The 23,720-nt window shown below is 37.9% G+C and overlaps 1 protein-coding gene across 1 annotated transcript in view; it reads right to left on the bottom strand.

Moving 5' to 3' along the window:
* Positions 1-23,720, bottom strand: part of STAG3 (stromal antigen 3) — a 4,836,058-nt gene that overhangs the window by 1,152,271 nt on the left and 3,660,067 nt on the right. Inside the window, exon 31 of the mRNA XM_044077272.1 lies at positions 13,561-13,747. Coding sequence (XP_043933207.1) covers positions 13,561-13,747 — 187 coding nt within the window. The remainder of the gene's footprint in view (positions 1-13,560; positions 13,748-23,720) is intronic.

The raw sequence follows: 23,720 nt of genomic DNA, 5'->3' as shown, positions 1-23,720 counted from the left end.
CAGGATGGAGAATGCATTCATTTTTAGTTTCTCGTTGCCCTGTTAAACAGCACAATGGGGACAATGGGGAGACTACATCCTCCTGGATGATACACTGATGCATCTCCAAAATGTCACACTTCTAACTTCACCTCAACCCTCACTTTCAAGACAGGAAGTGAGTGGCGGCCAAGGAAGTTGGTCACATTGGACACAAACCTCTAACAATGATGTCTTTGTCTATGGCTCAGATTCAGACTTGCAACACTCTCCGCACAGGAAGTACAAGCATGCTGGAGGAGTTCACAAACCAAATGAGTAGCAGCCATGGAAGCATTTGACATTCCAGAACTTGTAGGCCAAGACAGACAGTTAGTTGATATGACATTCTCTCTATACCAAAGCAAAACCATTTCCCTTGAAATGTGTAAGAACAACGACTATGTTACTACTCTATCAGCAAAGCATTTTTTAAATACCTTAAATTCTCCCTAAAAACAGATATACCTATATTAAAAGAAAACAAACCATATTAGCATTTTTTAACTAACACTAACAAATCATTTCATTAGTTATAGCTATTTTCTCCCACAACATATGACAAAGTACTCTATAGGGAATTTTTGAAATCTGCTAAAATATCACACTCCCAAAAAATATGTTCTCAGTTGCATCTCTTTTCCATACACACCTCCAGCATCTCCAATTGACCCGTGAAGTTGTTCTCTGAAGTTTGCTTCAGATACAAAGATCCAAAACCTTCTGGATATTGTTGCATACTTGGGAACCATACAGATGTCCTCCCATTGCTTCTTTGTAAACTCCCTTACGGTCTTTATTCCCAATCTTTTCTAACCTCCTCTGATTGATTCTTACAGTTACCATGCAACATTTTATATGCCCTACTAATTGCCCATTTTATAAAAGCAGCTTCTGTTCTAGACTCGACTCTACCAGAGCGGATCTAAACTTCTGCTTGGCCATATCTCATTCTATGACATTCCTCTCTATAGTTATTTGCTTCCAATACCTTGGCTCCTTTGTCATTTTTCTCCAGTAAATGTAACCCCCACTTTCCTATTTTCTATACTTCTACTTGCAGTCATCCCTACTGGCAAAATCTCCTTCCTCAATTTCACTATTGGCTTTGATCTTAGAATACATTCTGCTACTTTAATACTATAATATTCTGTATGGCAATTGTTCTCCTTTCGGATCTGCACCCAAAAGCATCTTTCCTCATATCTCAAACATTCCCCGTTTCATCAATACCAATGTCCTCTTTAATTTATAACCTTCTGCTTGTGCTACGTACAACAGCCTTAACTGCATAGCTTTAAAGAACCATTCAAATTAGGTAATCTTAAGCCACCTCGTTGTTGTTGTGTCTTTCGGCTTTTCCCGGTTAGGGGTCGCCACAGCGGAACTCCGGTCTGCTAATGATTGGCAGTAGATTTTTACGTGCCGGGTTTCCAGCCCTGACGCACAACCTTCAATGAAGGTACGCCTTAAGCCACCTCGTTCTAGGGCACAAATTATTTGGAAGGGAAGTGGAATAAGTTAAACTCCTTCATCTCAATGTCCACAACTTCTCATCTGGTTAATAAAAATATGCCTGATCTGCACACAAAATTAAAGGGACTGGTAAAAATACACTTTCACTGCTTGTATCTTACTTTCCCATACCCATAATCAAGAGTTTCCGGGCTTTCATTTTTTTCTTCATTATCTTTTGTTTTGTTTCTTCCCACATAACCTTAGCTGCCTAACAAAATCTATTTTAACCCATAACAATAAATACTTCAAATTATTGCGTCTCCATAAATATGGGTGCTGCTAAGACAATTAATGCAAGGGTACAAAGTTTACCACTATGACCTTTGCTTTATCTTCACAGATGTATTATGAAAAGACTTAAAGCTGTCTCAAAATGTTCCACAACACAGAAATGTCATTTTCTGAAGTATAAAATATCATCTGAAAATAAAGATTACTCTTCCTGATTACCATACCAATTATGTCCTTAAATGTGAGTCTGTTTATTATTTTTATTTTTTTGCCAATAGGTCTAGCTATAAAGCAAGTAGGTAAGGAGTACAACAGTGTACATCTATTCAAACACAGCTCATAGGAGAAGGACTCTCCCCACCTTAATTCTTGCCACCGGTCCCTCATTTATCCTTCTAATTAATCATATTTTTTTATCATGGAATGCAAATGCTTCTACTGCTGTACTCATAAACCCCTGCTGACTATATCAAACATACTAGTATTTTCTTACATCCTGCTTCCTTCTGCATCCTCACTGTTCTATTAATATTTTAAAATGTCTGCCTCCCCTCCATAGAACCACAGAGATCCATATCTATCAAGTCTGGCAACATCTTTGCCATTCTGTTAATGTGAACAACTCCTTTATAATCATGGTTTAAAATTGAAATGGGTCTACATGAAGGTGGATCTGAAGAGTCTTTATCAGTAAAGCATGTTTTATTAGGACATGTGACAGGTTTGGCTACAAGGCACAGAAACCCTTATTCAAGCTGGAAAGGACTGTCCACAACTTCTGGATCCAGTGACAGGGAACCATTCACCAAAAAAAAAGATCCCGTGAGTGTGATGATTCAAAGGCAATACCAAATCATCACCTGTTTTAACAACCACATCCTCAGACATGTGAAAGGCACCATAAAAACATTTTGGAATCATTATGATACAGAACATACAGGCAGGTGCAAGACTTAAAAGACTTCCACTATGTCTTCACCGGGGTGCCAAGACCATAACCTGATGGACCAACTCTGTGGGTAAGAAACCAGACACCAGAAAATTTCCAGCTTCATGCCAATGGAAGCAAGCTACTAAAAAGGGAAAAGAGAGGACTTCTTACATTTTATATCACCTCCATGGATAATACCAGAGTCCCTTCAGCGAAGCCACCAGGAGCCAGTCCAGGTAAGGTAGCACATGGAAGTTTTTCTCCTGAACATCCTTAACCATCAAGTCTAGCACCTTGATGAAAACACTGGATATAGATGAAAAATCAAACAGCAGTGCTGGTGAACAGAAAAGACTGCAAATCCAGGAGAAGAGTTAATTTTGATCATTGCTCTTTTCTTTTAAAATTCTTTACTGCAGGTGAAGAGCCCTCTGTACCCCACACCCCCAGCATATACATACCAACTCCCAAGATCTTCATACCTTACAGAAAAGGGAATATTCAGAGAAACAGCATCTTGGTCTTGGTAAATGTAAGTCCATTCTTTCAGCCATTCAGTTTCAGTGTTTTAGGACTTGCTCATTTTCAAATGGTTACCATTCTTTAAGCTTAGATGACTCCAGGAGAGCTGAAAACTTCCACTGCATGACCGACTAGGGGGACCGAAACCTGAAAAGGGGGGAAACAGAGTTCAGGCTTCCAAGTCAGAATGTGGCAGAAATGATAGAGGACTGTTTTGTCCAACCCTTCCAACACTTTAAATTTCTTGCCTGTCAGTAAGGTGGCTAAATGTTGCTGTATTGGACTCTGGACCAAGAAAAATCATGTAAGGAGTCCTCTCAAGGATGCCAAGTTAGGGGTTATTGCCTTCAGCCAGGGGCTAACAGAGAATATCTGCCTTCCTGTGAGCTTCAATGGCAGAATCTGGGTACTTTCAGGCTGCATATATAGCCTCTTTATTAAAAAGGCCACAAAAAGGAAAATGGCAAGTATATTTTCTCCTCTTTCCCTGCAGGATTTCAGGTGGTGGGGTGTAAAAGAATGGGGTCATAAACCCATTCATGATACACTTCATGAATTTAAGTGCATATCTATTGGAAAAAAAAACAACACCCAAGTGGGAGTGGTATTACAAGCAGTCTCCTTATTTTTATTTGCCTCAAAGTGGATAAACGTCGATATTCTCCGGTTTCTCATGGGAGGCAAAAGGTAAGGAAGGCCTCTACCCACCCCTCCCCAGGTTGGGCATACTTGTGCACAGAGTATACAGGGTTGAGTGTGTAGTGGACTGGCACCAAGCAATAAGACTATCATCATTCACCGCCAATAACGGTACATGGACATAATCTGGCAGTCCTAGGCTAATCACCAACCAAAAAGTGTGGTGTAGACAAACCTGCTAGACTCTTCTCAACTTTAGTGTTGGCCTACGGAGAAAGTGCTCTTGGAGCCCAGTGTGATCACCAGTATATGGCCAGGTGAATTAAGGGCTTGCAATTATAGAGTCACTCAAGTCATCAGCCAGAGTTTGGGCACTGCCTACAAACCACAATGCTCCCCCCCTCCCAAGAAGCACTAGAGCTTGACCTTCTCAGGGTCCTACATCATCCTCTGAAGAGGAAGGCTTTGCCAGATAAGAACGAGACAAGCATGGGACAAGAAGCCATTTAAATTATGAGATTCAACTGCAGAAGCACAGGGTTATTGTTTGCCATCCACCTCTTTAGCTTTCTGAAAATCTGCGAACTAGGGCTGTGTGTGGGGTCCCTCTCCCCCGATTTTCAGTGTGCAGTACATTTATCCAATACAATTCTCAGAAAAGTGAGACAGGCCAAAACTACCACTGCTTATATGCTTTGCAGGTGACTAGGCTAAGCTGCTGGCACTATGGCAAAGCTTCACATATTGGTCCTCTCTGAAGCAATAGAGTCAGCCGGTTTCCTAGCTAGGTATTTGATAGCCACATAGAAACTATAAGATCTTAGAATACCAGGACCTAAGACATGAGATTTTTTCTATGAAGACTACTAGAACAGTTTTTCTATGAAGAATGTCAGGACTGAAATCTGAATGGAATGATCAAAGAAAAAAAAAAAACAAATATTTTAGAGGGATACAGATAATCTCTGGAGCACAGCATGACACGTCCTAGTGGAGTTTGTGCATTCCTCAAAGAATAGAAGCTCATGAGAAAGAATGCCAAATTGGAGTGGATGAACCAATCTGTAGGTGCACCAAGGTCCTCCGAGATTAGATAGGATTGATGTATGGCAGCACTTGTCCCATAATGGGCCTATTTCCTACAAAACAGACAGCCTGGAAGAGTCTGGAGGTAGCAAGAGAATTTTTATTTATTTTACATTTGTTTACCGGGATAGTCCGGCTGGATACATGTCCATTTTCAGTGGAGGCCCAGGGAGAAAAGCTACACAGACAAACTTACAAAGATTACACAGAAGTTACAAACAGTTATAAAAACAACGTGATTATATACAATGGCTTAGTAGTGCTCCCCTAGGAGGGACACACAATTCTCTTCGACAGACAATTAAAAGTAAGAGACATCAGACTGGAAGCAGAGCTTGGTGACGTAGTTACAAGTTATGATAATTACAGAATATACTTTTAGTTTATAACTTAATCAGAGTTGATACATGGGCATAGCTAATTCACTTTGAGATACTGTTTGTGGGGTTTTTTTTAAGAGAATTTTGGAGGATTGTAGGGTTATACAGTTTGGCAACGAATTCCAGGTTTTGCCAATTAAGTTGGCAAACAGGGATTCACCAGCAGAGTTATTAGCTTTGTGGGTTTGGACCAGTAGTTTATCGGCTGACCGTAGGGATCTTAGGTTGCTATATGGCTTAATAATATTTTTAAGTGAGGGGGTATCCTCAGGGTGGTACAAAATTTTGTGCACTATTAAGAGTTGATTGAATTGAATTAAGCTGGGCAATTCTAGCCACTTTAGTTGTTTAAGGTTCTGGCAGTGGTGGGTTCTATAGGTGGAGCCAGTGGCGAATCTAGCAATATGATTGTAGCTATGGGACAGCTTACCTAGTTCGGATTTGTTGAGGTTTGAGAGTACAGGCGAGGCATATAAAAGAGTAGAGAGTAGGTGTGATCAGGCGATTGCAGTCCTGGCCAGTGGGGTTAAAAATGTCTTGTTTCTATACAGTGATCCAAGCTTCTTATTGATGGTCTGTATAGTTTTGTTGACCTGTAGGTCAAATTTGAGATTATTGTCTATGATAACCCCTAGCTGTTCGGTGTGATTATCTTGGGAAATAGTGGTACCATTTTAGATGTGACAGAGAAGTGTGGTGGATCTACTAGTGGGGAGAAGAGTAGAAGTTTAGTTTTATTGGGGTTCAGAAGTAGGCATTGGTTGGTGTGCCAGTTCTCGATAGTGATAAATGCATTTTGGGTTAAGGTTTGCAGTTCGGATAGGGAGGTGACTGAGCAGATGAAAGTGGAATCATCTGCATACTGAATGCAGGTGGCTTTAGGGACAGCAGTGTGAAGGTTGTTGATAAAAAGAGAGAAGAGTAGTGGACCTAGTATGGACCCCTTGAGGGACACCAAGTGAGACAGGTAGCTGTCTGGAGAGTTTGCCATGCCATAGTACCGCCAGTTGTCTACCAGTCAGGTAGGACTGGAACCACTGGATTGCAGGCTTGTTGAGGGAAATAGATTTTAGTGAAAGAATTAAAAGTTCATGGTTGACCATGTCAAAGGCTTTTGATAGGTCAAGAAAGAGGGCGGAGGTTAGGGTATTGTCATTCCTGTTTTGGTTTATGGCAGTAGTAAAGGAAAGGAGGGCTGAGGTGGTGCTGTGGTATGACCTGAAACCATACTGGGAGTTGGATAGTAAGTTATTCTGTGTAAGGTACTGCATTAGTTGCTTGTGTACACATTTCTCCATTATTTTGGCTAGTGGGGAAAGAATGGCAATGGGTCTATAGTTGGATATGTCTGAGGAGCTACCACCTTTATGGTGCCAGATGGTGTTAAAATCACCAAGAACTATGGTTCCTTGTGGATAGGTAGTGGATAACCAGTAAAGGAGATCTTCTATGGTATTTAGGTTGCTGCCTGGTGGAATGTATGCACAGACGATGTTCAAGTGTTTGCTTTGGTTAATCTGTAGCTTGGTTATGAGGAGTTTCACATTATTGAATTGGGGAGGTTGAATGGTGTCTCTATTAACAGTTAGAGTATTTTTATAAAGGAGTGCTATCCCACCTCCTTTCCTTGCAGCACGTTCTAACTGGTGAATATTGCATCCTGGAGGTAGTATTTCATTGTTAGTAGTACTGGGTTTTAGCCAGGTTTCCATAAGACACAATGTCTGGGGAATGGGTTGCTAGGAGGGCATGTAGGTTGGGAATCTTATTGTTAATACTTCGAATATTTAGGTGAAATGCTAGGAGGGAACTAGTGGGAGTATTCATGGGTAGCTTGACTGTGGGGCGTTGTGGTAGGGGAGTGCAGGTTATTGGGTGTGGGTGGGCCAGGGTTGGGATGAATGTCTCCATGTGTTATAAGGTTATAGTGACAGGATATTCTGAGCTTTAGGAGTTTGTTTGTAAGTTTTATATAGTCTTTGTCTTTAGGATTATGTTTTGTGGCTGTACAGGGGTGGTATTTTATAGAGAGTGGTATATTCGGTGTGCTGGAGATGGCAAAGTGTTTGGTGTTATGTGTGAAGTCAAGGGTGTCTGTTTGACCATTTGGGTAGTGAATACCATGGTCAAGTGTTTGTTCGTAGGCAGTGAGATGGTAAAATAGAAACAGTATAGGCATTTGGGTAGTTAGCATTTTTTTGCTGGTTTGCATTTTGTTAGAGGGGGCGGGCCAAAGTTTGATGGCTGACTGTGCTAACAGGATGTGGAAGAATGGGAGAGATCCTAAGTCACTACCTTGGATGTCTGCCCAAAAAAAAGAACCTCTTTTTAGAACATGACATTAAGAAAGATCTGCCTGAGCTGTTTAAGGAGCACAGCCTCAGCTACATCATCCAGTATATGCATACGTGTGAATGTGCTGTCCTACTTACAGTACCAACAAAAGTACACTTAGAACAGGCCACATGAAGTCCACTGCAGAAGACATAGCTAGCAATTCACTAACCCCAAAACTGAGGAGGATATACAGCTTTCCCACTACCAGATGCACTAAAGAAGATGGAAAATGGTAAGATAAGGCATCTACGCTCCCTCAGTGTGGCACAGAATACGCAGATGAACACCCTATTCAAAGCATCAGAACTCCTTATAAGCCAATAAGGTGAAAAACTCCTCTGTTCGGAGGGATCTATGTTGACCAAATATCTCACAATGAAGTCAGGCTTAGGATGTTTCATCACACTTTTGTGTTACTTCAATGTGACCAATAAAGGACATTTGTATTATTGGAAGCAAAATACTGAATGTCCCACGCTACAGAAATATCATCCTTAAAGGCAGGCTTCACGGGGAGGATGACCTAGGACACCCTCATTCCTGGACACTAAGACAATTCTGGTGGGCAGAATCCATGGAAGATTTCATCACTCCGAGTCTGCAACTGAAACAGACACTCTCATCTGAGGAGACTCACTGTCCTCATCTCTCACTCTGTCTCTCTGAGAGTAGGGTCTCTAGATCCTCTGAGACCCCCTACACAGCAAAGACTGAGGAGGAGACTCCCTCTCCTCAACCTTAATTTGGGGGACAGGATGGGGTCAGATCTAGTGTAGCACTAATTAGGTTAAGTGCACAAAGTGTGAGAGCAGGACGCAACAAGACTCCTGCATCAGAGAAAGTGTTTGATGCATGAGATACCATGGCTGGAAAGGCCTAGAATGGACCTAGCACATGCATCATGTCAATCCTTGAACATGGTCTCCCACTTTTCCTATGACTGGTGCCATGTGCTAAACAGATGGAAGTTGTTCAGTACCAGCACCTGTCTTGCAAACCCTGATAATATATGAATACCTTCAGAATCCCCTTCAACCTAGGCTAGTGAGTGCCACTGTAGTTTTCTTGGAGGCAGGGAAGGAAAAGTATACGGAGGAAGAAATGTTCTGCATCTTGAATGCAATCACCAAACCCTGCCAGAAGAGGAAGAAGAATCCCCTTCAACCTAGGCTAGTGAGTGCCACTGTAGTTTTCTTGGAGGCAGGGAAGGAAAAGTATACGGAGGAAGAAGTGTTCTGTATCTTGAAAGCAATCACCAAACCCTGCCAGAAGGGGAAGGAGAATGCTCTATGGACACAGTACAAATGACAGCATCTCACAAACCTGTGAAACACAGGTAGTGTGAAGACTATCAGATCACCCCGTAATTTGGCTGCTGGAGATAAAACCCCTCACATGCCTGTCTTCATATGCCAGATCTCTATGGCTGAAAAAGATCTTCTTTCAATAAAAGGTGCACAGGAGGAAATAACCTGGGGTGAGTTTGTAGAAAGTTCAGATATGCCTAAAGACTATGATTGAACTTCATCTTGGACCAAGATCTAAAAGCCCAAGTTAGTCACCTCTCTAATCAAGGGCAAGCTAACATCACACAACTATCGTAAGAAACTCACAGATGGACTTACCTGGAGGACAGAATATAACCCAATGACTAGTCACTGAATCCTTCAACTTCTCTTGATACTCCAGAACTATCCAGAGATCACATAATGGACCTTCCTACCAATCCTATCTAAGGTCCGTCAGCTGCTAAGGCTGTGCTCCTTAAAATTAATTAAGGGTACACTTCTATCTTTGCTGCTCTACATGTGGGAACAGCACAGAACATATTTAAAGTTGGTAAATAAAATAAGAGAAAATCCAAACAGCCACACACAGAGGAAAGTCGAAAAATGTAGATATGCATTCCCAAGGAGAATGAACAGAGCACCTCCTTGCCCAGTAATGTGTCCACTTAGGATTTGTCTGCAGGAAGTTAAATTAAGTACTTCACAAATTTCTGTTATTCATGAAACAGAAAACCAAGTAGCTTCTTCTAGGATAGTTTTAGAGTCCCTCCCTTTCCAAAATGCCTTAGAAGTTATCATAACTCTGGTAGAGAGAGCTTTCTGAAGAAGGGACTTGAGAACAATAAAAATGAACGGAATGGGATAATTATTTAGGAAATTGTCTGTTTTGACATAGGTTGTCCTCTTTCCATAAAAACAGATGAAGACCTGATCAAAGCTCTGAAGGTGCAGACTATAAGGGTGACTAGGTTTGGGTTTTTCAGAAATTAATGCACATATCTTCCTAAATGACTGAACAACACAAGCAGAAGGAAACATTGAGGGATGATTAGGGTATGCTATTGGCTTCGTCATGGGGAGGTAATGTCTCTTAAATCTGGTCGACCTTTTTGAGACAGTCACCACAGCCATGGATGAGGAGAAGACACTGCACTCTGCCTACCTTGACCTGGCCAAAGCCTTCAACACTATTCCCCACTCGGGCATAACAGATAAACTCTCTCAACTAGATATCAATCCGTATGTTACCAGATGGGGTAGCCAACTGGCTCACTCATAGAACCCATAAAAATAGGGGAAGCCACCTCAAGCAGTAGACCCATATTGAGTGGCGTACCCCAGGGTTCAGACTTGGGGCCTCTGTTATTTGAGATATACTTTTCTAAGGTACAGGCCAAAACCAGTGGGCTATGGCTGACCAAGTTTGCAGATAACTGCAACTTGGGAGCTGTCATCAATTCCCCTAGTGACATGGACATCCTCCAAGAGGGTCTCACCCAAACAAATGACTGGTGCCAGAAACATGACCTCAAGCTGAATACAAAAAAATGCATCATCATCCCCTTTGGGTAGAGAGGTATCCTATCCCCACAAATTATCACATTAATAATGTTCTAAGCACACAGTCAGTCGTGAGGGATATGGGCAACCAGATTGATAGCTGCCTGATTTTTGACCACCATGTTGCTTCCATTGTAAGGACAGCTTTCTACATGGCCCACCTTATAAGTAAGGGTACCTCATCCACAGACAAGGAGGTCATAATATCCCTGTATTCTTCCCTTATAAGACCCATTATTGAGCACAATACTCCATTCGGCATGTACCTCACAAAGCACATACAGCAGCTGGAGAGACCACAGAGGTTCCTCACCAGGAGAATCCAGGGCCTCAAAAATCTACCATACAGAGGCTAAAAGCCCTATGCCTCTACTCTGTTTCATACAGACTCCTCAGAGGTGACCTCTGTCTGGCATACAAGGCAAGCTCGGACCCCACCTTGATGGGACTGCTGCATATCTGCAAGTCAAGCTCCACTCGAGTAACCTGCACACGCGGCCTCATCCTGGTCTGTGAAATCAATAGGACTTGCTAGCGGGAGAGATTTGTGTCCCAGAGACTTCCCATCTATGGAATTAACCCCCTCTCCACATCAAGCAGAGTACCTCTTTAACTGTTTTTAAGCGCAATCTGGATAACTGGATGGGAAAGAGGAAAATACATCCCTGGAATTCCACCAGTGTCCCTTCTGGACAGGGCCATCGGGTGCTGACATGTTTATACATGGGCTAAACACTTAGCTAGGCTTATAAGGACCTCAGGGCCAATAGCCTAGTAACTTCCTATGATCCTATGCTTACGCCCCAATCCAACTGCAAGGATGCTAATGTGAAAAAAATAAAGCACCCCCTTACACAAATCAACAACAGAAATTGACATTTTAGAGTGCTCTTTAAAAGCATCCTCACTACAGAGGGTACAGAGCTGCAACCAGGCTGGTTGGTGCCCTTGGAAATGTCCCTCATTTTTGGTGAGGGATACTCCTCTTCAGTAAAGCAAAGAGCCATTCTGTATATATCCAGTATACACAGAATGTCTCTGCTACTGACACAACATGATAGGTCTTAGTTAAACTATGTCAAACATTTTTGTTAAACTGTAGCAAAGAACTATACTAGCTCCATGCTACACACTCTTCCCAAACTGTCATTTAAGTAGGCTGCCAAATCACTGGTACTTAAATGTCTATCCATACTGCTTGCAGGAACTGACTGGCACCTCAAATACAGTGCTGTATCCCCTAACATCTTGCATCCAGAACTGATGCTCTCTTAACCCCACCAGTTTTTCTGTTCTGAGAAGAGGGCTCCTCAAAGTAAAGTTAATATGACTAGTTCTTTCACAAAAAAAAATGATTAGAAACAGGAGAACTGATTTTATTAATAAAGCAGAGCTGAATGATGATGACTGCAAATGTGTCTTCAAAGAGAAGATGTTATGTTAGTCTACACGGATACAAGTCTGATTGGGTGAATAAGGAAGGTGGAGGGCATGAATACATTCTATTTAGAATTACAGTGTGGTTAGGGAAAATGGGACTTAAAGGTTGGCATCACAGAAGCAGTCGCAGTAATAGTAAAGGGATTCCCATTAAGAATAAGTGGCTAGTGAAATGCCTCAGGATTCTCTTTTGAGGCCATTATCTCTTTACAGCTTTTGTGCCAGATATTGAACAAGTCAACAAAGGAAACTAAATCTAGTTCCTACTGCCACAAAGATAAGTGCAGAAGCAGTAAGAAGGAAAACATATGCAAAATTATCTGGTTAGGTAATTACAGTGGGCAGAAAGACTGCATATTAGCCATAAAAAAATTGCAGCAAGATTTCATATCAGTGCCAAGTTGACAAGACATAAATAGATACAAAAATAGTAATGTATTTGTTAAGGATAACCATCACTAACCCATATAAATCACTATAAAATGTATTTATTTTACATTTGATAACCGGGAAAGTCCTATTGGACAACATGTCCATTTTCAGCGGGGGCCCAGGGAGAAAATATCCAGACAGACAAATGAAACTAACAAGTGTTTTAAAGGAAAAAATAACAGAGAAGGTAGATTACAAAACAACTGTACATAGAGTATAATTTTACATAGTTTAAATATCTACAAATATGCACAAATAAGGATACAACTGAGATAAAAAATATGTAGCATAAAGGAGATGTGAAATAACATTGGGTTACATTTAATACATACAATCCACAGTGAAATCCCGGGTAGAAGTGATAGTATGAAGAAAGAATATGTAAGATTTTGTTTTAGTCTGGGGTAGAGCAAGAGCAGAGCCATTTAGTGGCAAGGTGGGTTTTTAGTGTTTGATTAAATTTAGTTAAAGTAGTGCTAGATGTGATATTACTAGCCAGGGAGTTTCAAATCTTAGCAGTATAATGAGAGCAGGTGGAAAGAATGGAAGAACGAATTTGTAAAGCACCTTTGTGACACTGAAGTAAAAGCCATTACAAAGATCAATGGTTAGACCATGTATGGAGTATTGTGTGCAGTTTTAAAGACCCAGGCTGGCAAAATACATTAAACAAAGGCAGAGAACAAGGATTACAAAAATGGTTAGATGGAAAAACAACTAAACTCATTGTGAGGAGAGAGGATGGAATTTGAGCTTATCTGGTGAAACTGTGTAATATTACTGTGAAGGATTATGACACAGATGCAGAAGAATAGTGGAAAATACAAATTCTGAAGACACAGCAAGAAATGGAACAAGGAGGCATGACTAACAAGTTATCAAGGATGAAAGCTAGCAATGCAGCAGAAAGATGTTTCTATGATGACATAGTGGCAGAATAACGGGACACAGGCAGGGGTTATAGAATTTGAAAAAAGTGAGGTATTCAAAGGGTCAAGGAGAAATGGTTGCGGTATCAGAAGGGCCTAGGAGAAAGAGTGTGGGAGTACATTTGAAAGGATCATGTATGCACATAGATGGCTTTTAAAGAAACATAAGCTTTACTTACAGATGTTGATATGCTCTTCACTTACAGCCTTTTAATTAAGGCCACACAAATGCAGACAGGTGGCTTTACCTCTGTATAAAGTCAGATTCAGATCCTCTGTTTGAGTCTGGTTGATCATCTTCATACTCTTCTTGTTTCTTCTTCTGTCTCCTTGTTTGGACCAGTGGTTTCCTAGGCTCTCTTAGAAGTGTGGAAGTCAAGGGAGGAGTCTTCAGTTTACCACTTGTCCAGGTTACATCACTGCCAGCATTAGATACTGCAAGAAACAAAGAGAAATCGTTCATTACTTTGCCTTGGAAAGTAGTACACAGAATGACACCACCAGAAAGATTAGTGTTAAGGCAATAATTTCAAGAATAATTTTTTATTTATTTTTCTGCACAGCACCCCTTAACTTGGAGCTGATATACAGCTAACAGAAGACCTGATTTGGTGCTCCATAGAACTATATGTTTATTTATCAACAAAACACATGGAGAAGCCATTCTCAAAAACAGTGCTAAGACTGTCAAACTGCCTTTTTGTACATGCTAAAATGGTAATATACAATATGAGTACTACTGCATAACAGCACTCTAGGGATGGGTCTGAAACCCAGCCAGTCTGCACTACTTTAACCTCTACAAGTATGACATTACATAATTTCAGGTCATATTAATTATTATTTTGCCAAGATAAGCTTTTTTAACATTCTGTTCTTTAAACTTAAATGTTTAGCTACTGCTTAACTGTTTATAATTTAACTTATTGCTTTATTTGTATAATTTACATATCTGATTTTACTCCACTTCAGGAGTTAAAGTCTGTTTTGCCTTATGCCCAAGTTGTGGCCTAAAATGTCCTCAAGCTGACTGACCTACCAGGTTATCAAAAGGAAGCACATAATCCTGAAGAGATTTGCAGTTATACAGTCACATTCAGTTCTAAAAGGAATAATTTTGTCTGAAATATCACTGCATGAGATATTTCACAATCTCAATGGCTGTGGCTCAGTAAACAATCATATATTTCTCCTATAGTCTTTCTGCCTACATGCCTGATGACCATCAGCACCCACTCCAAATGTGCCCTAAACCCACTCATTCCCCTGTACAGGGCATATTCAGTACAAAGAGAAAAAAGCTGTCATCCAGGCAGCCATGGACTTGTGCCTCTGTTAACATCTTGGCAATAAAAGGGTGTTTCCATTAGGGTCCTAAGCCTACACTAGATAACTGACATGAGCACCCACGTTAGTACACAGCATCCTACAGCCTCCCCTTGCTCGTGCAAGCTTCCACCCATAAGCACAAATGGCTACTATCACTAGCTTGGGAAGATCATGCTCATGTCCTTAGTCTTGGGCATTTAAGTGCTGAGCAAGCCTTTGCTTGCAAGTCAGGGACTGCCAAACCAGAACATGTCCACTCCCTCCAGCCCTGACTGTTAAGCTGGCACTGGCCACTCACTCCCATTCTGCCATACTTTCATGTTGCCTTTTGAACTCTGGTCATCTGAATCATGGCCAGGATTCTAGCCCTCTAAAGAACAGAAAAAGATACAGTTATCAATCACATTTTGATTCTGCATAGCTATTTGTGTGAAAAAGCAAGCATAACTGTATCTACGTGTGTGTGTATGTGTGTGTCTGTGTGAGACATCTTTTAAGTGAAAGTGAAATCAGTGACCACAAATGACTGAAACCTCATTTAACTCAAATCGTAACTGTTTGAAAACCGTCTGCAAAACAAATTTACTGTAAAAAAAAAAAGCTTACTTTGCAAGGGACAAGTCACCTTGCACGTCTCCCACCTTAATAGCTATATATACTAATGCCACAGACACACAACCACGGAGCAAAGAAAAAACACTCCACACAGTGAATCAATGCTGGCACACAACCACAATCTACAGATCTGCTCAACACTGGCAATGTACATATACTCTTCTAGAGTCACTTCCCTATTAACTCTTGTGATCAAAATGACACTATCGCATGCTATCTACAGACTTCTAGTTTTCAGTCAATCGAGATTCAGTCAAATGAGATTTTATTCAAAGTTTTTTTGATCATTTATTCAGTCAAATGCACAATCAATTGACATGGAACAATGTATTTACAGACACACACAGACACACACACACACACACACACACATTTACATGAGTAAGATGGGTCTATTTCAAATAATCGAAGGTTCAACTCCACATTGCCAGTGTTGAGCATTCACTCTTGCTGGGTTGGGAGGGTGGCCTAATGGTTAAGGTGTTTGCCTTACAAACACAAGGTGCAGGGTTTGAGTCTCACAAGGGATAACTGGCTAGGCTTAAAATGGCTCGCAAGGGCAGTTAGCTTAGTACTAATCTATGAACCTATGAATCTATGAACCTATGAACAAACCTCCATTCGTTGAGCTGACAATAGCGAACATTCACTTAAGTAAACTTTCACATTAGAGAATGTTTAAAACAGGGAATGGAATTAGTTGGCCAACATCTTTTCCTCACTGTAGTGAGATCTCGGAGTTGGTATATACAGGGGGGGGGGGTGCAGCCCACCACCTTGGTGGGTTTGACATACTGCAATGTATGTGACAGTCACAATGCTGGTTGACTAATTTCATTCCCTGTTTTAGAAATTCACTGATGGCAATGTTCATTTAAGTGAACATTCACTCTTGCTGGCTAGATGAACATAGGTTCGCAGAGATGAGCCTTCGATTATATGAAACTGACCTAAGTAAGACTGTCGAGTCCCAAATATGAACTGTCAGAACATACTATATGAACTCAGAATTTTACAACATTAAACCCTGAATAGCTAGCTAATCTGGAGTCAGCAGCAGGACCAGCTTATCATAACTTCAGAGGGTCTGCAACATGTAGTCAGTAGTACTACTTAAAACTTTACAATAACAAAATGTCAGCATAAAAGTTTTTTTCTTTTCTATATGCTGTGGACTTGAGGCCATTCATTCTCCTGTACTAGTTATCCCCTTGATGGATGGAGAGAGCCAGCCAGAGAAGCAGTCATTCAGGCAGCTCACCATGAGAGTATTTTGTGCTCTTGCCAGCATCCTGTTAATTAGGGCATAAAGTATAGAATCTAACAACTCCGATGAGCATACCTTCTCTCTTGCCTGCTATAATCTCAGCTCCCACTTCCTCCCCACATATAAAATGTTACACCCCTTCCTAAGTTTTGCTTAGAAATGACAGTAGTATAAGTAACTTACCATAACTCTAGATGTTCTATTACTTCACTGCTGCTGTAGCCAAAGCTATATGCATTACATCCTTGCCTAGGATGTGACTACTTGACAGTCTTCAAAACTTTAGGGTACCTTCTACAGACACAAAATGCCATAGGCTTGCGTACAGCCATATAAAGGCAGTTTGGTCACAAAAAGCTTCACAGCCTTCTTGCCCCAAGAAGAGCCCTGAAAGGAAACATGCTATGATAGGATCAACCAAATTAAAAAAAGCAATGTAGCTAAAAAAAAAAGAAAAATATATATATATATTTACATATAAGCACACACACTGGCTATATGTATAAATATGAGTGTGTGTGTATCTACACACAGACGTATACACCCGCACACACACACAAATATATATATATATATATATATATATATATATATATATATAGAGAGAGAGAGAGATTACACCAACACACACACACCTTCCATTTCAGACAAAAAGCAGTCATCTTTAGTACTTAACCTACTGGCCCTCAAGAACTGACTTTTTACTACCCCTTTATATATATGCCTAGGGTGCTTGCTATCTGAGTGAACATATCTATCAGCTTGCACATTTTTGTTCTGGATGAATGTTAATCAATGCATAAATTACTTTTTACCTGATACTAGTACTTTTGTTGAAATGAGTAAGAATTTTATAACTATTATTAGCAAGGCCAAGTGTTATTTATACAACCTACTTAGGGAAGGTTTTTTTTGAAAATTTTATTGATTTTAAATAAAACTAATTTATAAACAATCACATAAGTTTCACAGAAAAATAGTAATTTCGGAGATTGTAATATATAAAATTCAAACTATATAGAATAACTAAGCTATTTACAAAGACATCCATTAATCTTCACATAAAATGTAGTACTTTAACCATTTTGATTGTTTTTTACATACAGAAGAAAAAAGAAACTGAAGTTATTCATTGTAATTGTTAATCTTTTTTTCAACAAATTCTGAAAAATTTACCCACATATGGTATGCATATGTCTTTCTAGTAGTTCTAGAAATTATAGTTTTAAGTTGTAAATGACAAACTTCATTTAACATATTCTTGAATTCAGTGAAAGTAGGAGGAGATTCAGATATCCAGTTTTTTGTAATGCACTTTCTAGCCACAGCAAGTATTGCCCAAAGTAAAAGATATTTTATTTTTTTAACACTGAATGATATGGGTGTATTAAAAAAGCACTAAAGACTTGTTAAGCAAGAAATTATCTGTGAATAGTGCCTGTAATAGTTCATTAACACTCCCCCAAAATACACTTGTAGCAGGGCAATCATAGAACATATGAGCCCAATCTATATTTATGTCTGACTTACATTTGTTACAAATGTCTGTTTTCTGTTGATTTTATTCATTAGTTGAGGAGTATAAAAAGATCCGTACATAAATCTCCAGGTGTATAATTTCCATTTAGGTGACAGAGTTGTTTTCCCTGCCAATTCTAATATGTTTATTTTGTCTTGATCACTGGGAAGTTCATTATTAACTGTGTAGAAGTAATTCCAATAGCTTTCTGGGCAGCTATACGTTTAATTTCTTATGATTCTGAATATAAAAAAGTTTGTCTGAATAAGTTTGATTATGCTGTAAGAAAGGGTGTCTAGATATGAAGTATACAGAGCATATACCAAAATAAATTGGCAGTTACATGAATTTTTGATGGAGGGGATTATTACCAAAGATGAATTTCAGTATTTGATGGTAGATACATCAAATATACCATCCATCTTTGGCACCCCTAAAATCCATAAAAATATGAATGACCCACCATTTAGACCCATAGTCTTGGCTAGAGGTTCCCAAACTGAAGCTATTGCATCTTTTATTGACTTTAGTTGTAAAAATGTCTTTGGCACCCCTAAAATCCATAAAAATATGAATGACCCACCATTTAGACCCATAGTCTTGGCTAGAGGTTCCCAAACTGAAGCTATTGCATCTTTTATTGACTTTAGTTGTAAAAATGTTTTCGGTAAGTTACCACATATCCTTAGGGACTCTTGGCACTGTCTTGATATAATTAGAGAAATGAATACTAGTGAAGAATTTCTAAGGGTTACTGTGGTTAACCTTTTTTCTACAATACCGCACAACGTTGGACTGGAATTTTTTGAAAATTGTTTGTCACGACACAGTGAATTGCATAATGTGAAGCGGGGATTATTGGTGGAACTTATGGAAATGGTCTTACTAAATAACTTTATTAAGTTTGATGGAGAATGCTTTAAACAGACTACAGGCATAGCTATGGGTGCCAGATGTGCACCCATCTATGCAAATCTAGTTTTAGCTGAATGGGGGAGACAGTTTGTTTTCACCTCGAGGTTCATGGCAAATGTAGTGTTATACCTGCACTTTTTAGATGATATCCTGATATTTTGGAAAGGGTTTTGGATGAGGTTCAAAATTTAGACAGTACAACAACATTTTTTAAATTCACTAGTAAAGTCTATGAGAATAAATGTGAATTTTTAGATATTTTATTGTATAAGGAAGATATATATATAAGGTGTGTTAAATTCCAGTATCTATTGGGGAAAAAAACTACTCCAATTCCTTTCTACATTTTAACAGTTGTCACCCTTATTTCCAGAAGAGAAATATTATTAAAGGACAGATGGTGAGATTGTCTAGGTTTGTTAGTGCAGATGAAAATTTCCACAATGAAATGGTTAAATTGATGGATATGTTAAGTGAGAGAGGGTGTCCAAGTGACATATTACTCAAAATAAGTAATGAGGTTACAGAGAAAAGGAACATTGTTTTCCAACCCATACTTAAAGGAAGTTTAACAAAAGTGGGATTTAGTAACACTACCGAAATAGTTAATAATAACAACAATTACAATACAGTTGAGAGTGATAAGAGAGGTGCATTAGTACTCCTATATAATGACACAGTAGGTAAGGTTAGGACCATTATACAGGCAACTTGGGTAAGTGTGTTTAATAGTGAGTTGAGATATTGGGAAAATCTCCGGAGTTTATTTACAGTACAGGTATCAATTTAAAAGAATTATCAGAATATGAAGCAGACACTAGTATTCACAAGGTGTCTAAAATGAGTAAGTGCGTTTTTTGTGGTGTATGTAAGTTCATCAATGATGGACCATACGTTACTATTCACAATTACAGGAGAACAATTAGATGCCCTGGTTTTTGTAACTGCAATACGAATATGTTGCCACATGCATGAGCTGTCTCACATATTACATAGGGAAGACTATACGCAAGTTAAGGTTATGTACTTTAGAGCACGTGAGGGACAATAAAAACAAAAAATCAGTGAGTTCTTTATACATACACAAGTGTCTGAATTTCAAAAATTTTTTTTTGTAATTGACTGAGTTCCTCAAAATGACAAAGGGGGTGATTGTAAGATATTGTTGGAAGCAAAAGAGTGTTTATGGCAGATGAGATTGGATGCCTCTAACCCCTGGGCATTAATGAATATATTTCAATTTCCAGTATTTTAAAACACAGATCACATTTTATCTAAGTCAAATTCATTACTTTTTAGTTTATGTTATGGTATGTATGTTTAAATTAATGTTCCTACAATGTTTTAGATTATTATAGTGTTAGTATGTGATGTATTGTTTTAATTTCAACTATTTTAACATTTAAATAATCAATGGATTGAACAATTTGATTGGACATTATGTAGAAGGGGTGGCGATGTATCTGTATTAAAAGGATGAATTGGGTATCATACTTTACTCTGACAACGCCCAGTGAAGTCTATGGGTGAAAGCGCCAAGTCTTTTTGTTTGTTATATACTCAATAAACGGTTGAATGGTCCTAGGACTTGTCGGTTCGTTTTTATTACTGGATATATATCCTGTAAGACTGACTGAAAGTAGTCTAGTAATGCACTAGTATCATGTTTGGTTGTTGGCAAAATTAAATTTATTTTACTGTCTAAAAAAATCTAAGGGTTCGTATATTTAGCCATAAGGATTTACCCAACTGAAATTCCTGTATTATCTGATCTACACTTTTAGCTTTACTGAAGTCAACTGAAACCAAAATTTAAGTTAATTTTGTTTATAAAATATGATTTTATTTAAGTCTGATGATAACAAAGATTCTTGTGTAAATGCTATAGGGAATAGTAGAAAAAAATGTTCTTTATATCGGAGGTGTTTATATATGAAGTCTCTAAAATTTGTTAGAATATTGTAAATGTAGCTGGTCGTGTGCTTGGGTGTTATATCCGTAATAAAGTAATCTTTTAGTATCCTTAACATTGGATTGCTTATTATTTCTAGCTTACAAGTTAGAGGTCTCATTATTAATTGCATAGCAGTTGCTTCCCAATAAACCTTCTATTTAGCCAAGTATGAAGTATCCAAAAGTTGTACAATTATTCCAATTATAGAACTTGAATATAGGTTCAGATCTGGAAATGCTATCCCCCCCTTTGTTCCAGCTATTTAGATGTTGTTTAAGGGCTATTCTTGTTTTTTTGGGAGACCATAAGAATTTTAATATCAAAGAATTTAACTTATTAATAAGTTTTTTGGTAGGAAGTATTAAAATAGATTGAATAATATATAGGATCACAGGTAGGATTATCATTTTTATGGTTAATTTTTCTTCTGTTGTGAATAAAATCGTATTCCACTTCAATAACAGAGTTTGAATGTTTTCAAAACACTTGTAATTTAATTGTGTTATTGATTTTATGTCTTTAGCAAGGTTGATTCCTAAGTATGTAATTTGATCTGTATTAGATTTGTATTTATCATCAATAGTTCTTTTATTTTTGTGTATATAGGCACGATTTTGGTTTTATTACATTAAATGACAATCCAGACATCCTCTGAAATATATTGATGGAATCAAATAATGATGTTATTGAGGAATCATTTCCCTTTGCAGTAATAAGTACATTGTCTGCAAATAGTTGGACTTTAGAAGTTATTTCCTCATTAAGCTCTAATCATTCTATATTTTTATTTTTCCTTATATCATTAGCCCATGGCTCCATTATTAGGGTGAATAATAGAGGAGAAAGATGGCATCCTTACTTGGTTCCTTTTATGGTAGGTATTTTGGTTGTGATGTATGATCCTACTTTAATATATGCTAGGGCTCCCTTATATGGATGTTTTAGTAAATCAATAAAACTTTTAGAGAAATTTAGACATTCTAGTAAAATGAACAGATAGTCCCAATCTATTGAGTTGAATGCTGAATTTATGTCCAAGCTTATTAATGTCAGATTTTTCTTCTTTCTTTGAGAGTAATCAATTAAGGCTAGAGTTCATATGATGTTATCATAAGTGCTTATATTAATCACAAAGCCTTTCTAGTCATCATCTATTACATGTAGTAAGAATTTCCTTAGTCTTTCAGTATATATATTCATAAACATTTTATAATCCACATTCAATAGTGAGATGGGTCTATATGAAGAACAAAGTTTAGGGTCTTTATTAGGTTTTAGTACAGGTGATATAAATGTGTATTTCCAAGAAGGAGGCATTATAATGTCATTCTGAGCCGTGTTGTAAACTTTGTGGAATAAAAAGACAGCAATTTTAGGCATAATTTTATATAATTCAGGTATAATTCTGTCGTTTCCTGTTGCTTTAAGTTTGTTAATTTAAGTATATATATCTGCTAAGGAGATTTATCTATGACTTCTGCCTGCTGCTTGTTGAGTTTGTTATACAGATTTTATTAATAAATTCTTTTATCTTATCTTTAGACTCTGTGAAAGCGATCTCTAAATTCATATATTATGTCTTGTATACTATATACCTCCTTCTTCCTCAAAGAGTATATCTCTTTAATATGATTATGTTTATTCTTTTACTTTTGTTCTTAAGGTTAGTTAAGTGTTTGAGGTTTGATGAATAGGCAAGGAATTTGTATTTTTCTAAGGTGATCATAGTCTTGTGATGAAGTATAGCTCTATATTCCTCATTTAGTTCATCTATCGAATATAGTAAGCTTATCTTTATTTTTAAGGTGTAACGTATACAATGACCACTTATTTATTGGTTCTTTTATAAATTTTACCAAATGACTCTGTAGTGAATCAGAATACCTTTTATGATACTTATAGCATTTTAACTTTGAATTGTTGTAATGTGGTACATTTGTCAGTAGGGGGAACAAAAAGGACACTGACTGTTTTCTAACTGAATGTTTATATTTATTAAAATTGATATAATGTATATAGGAATAATTGATTTTATGTTTTTAAAATTAATTTTATAAATTATAAATCTTATATGTGGGTATTTATTGTAATACTTTGCTTTGAAAGTACGTGGAATGAAGTGACACTATAGTTTTGTGTTTTATTATTTAATTGTAGCTCCAATTTCATTGGTTATGCTTTAATTAATTAATATATAAAAGGTGAAAGTGGAAATATTGTTTTATCTGATGAAGTTGGTGATGAAAACGTGATTTTATATTGTCAGCATTAAACCATTTTTGTTTTGAGCTGGTTTCTACATTTAAGCTGTTCGTGTTTTAACCATCTGGGTTCGAGGTGCTTTTGTGTTGGTTTTCAAGCAATTTTTTGCACCTTCCGTTGATTTGGTTTTGATTGTATATTTGTTTGTGTTCAGAAATTTAATATCTTTCAATAAATGAGTTTCTTGTAAAAAAAAATCATGTTGGGTTTGTGTATGGCTAGATATTTAAACAGACTTCCCCTTTTGATTGGGTTATTCAGAATGTTTATGTTGACTGATATGCCTTAAAGTGTGGCCATTTTATATTTTTAACAGTATTAGTATAATCTGTATATTATCTGTATAATATATATATTTTATGTATCCCTCTTCTAAATGAAAATTGTTCAATCTATAAACTTTGGTCCATGTTTCATAGTGGGTAATATGTATGTTGCAATTATTGTAGCCTGTGTTCTTATGTAGCTCTATTATAATGGATATCAGGTGAAACATTTTTATAAAATTAGTTGTATGTAGTAACTTATAGAAAAATAATGTAGCTCC

This window comes from Protopterus annectens, chromosome 7.part0, assembly GCF_019279795.1.
Source record: "Protopterus annectens isolate FY-2018-M chromosome 7.part0, PAN1.0, whole genome shotgun sequence".
Lineage (NCBI taxonomy): Eukaryota > Metazoa > Chordata > Ceratodontiformes > Protopteridae > Protopterus > Protopterus annectens.
Note: the sequence above shows the minus strand (reverse complement) of the source record. Positions and strands in the feature narration are given on the sequence as shown.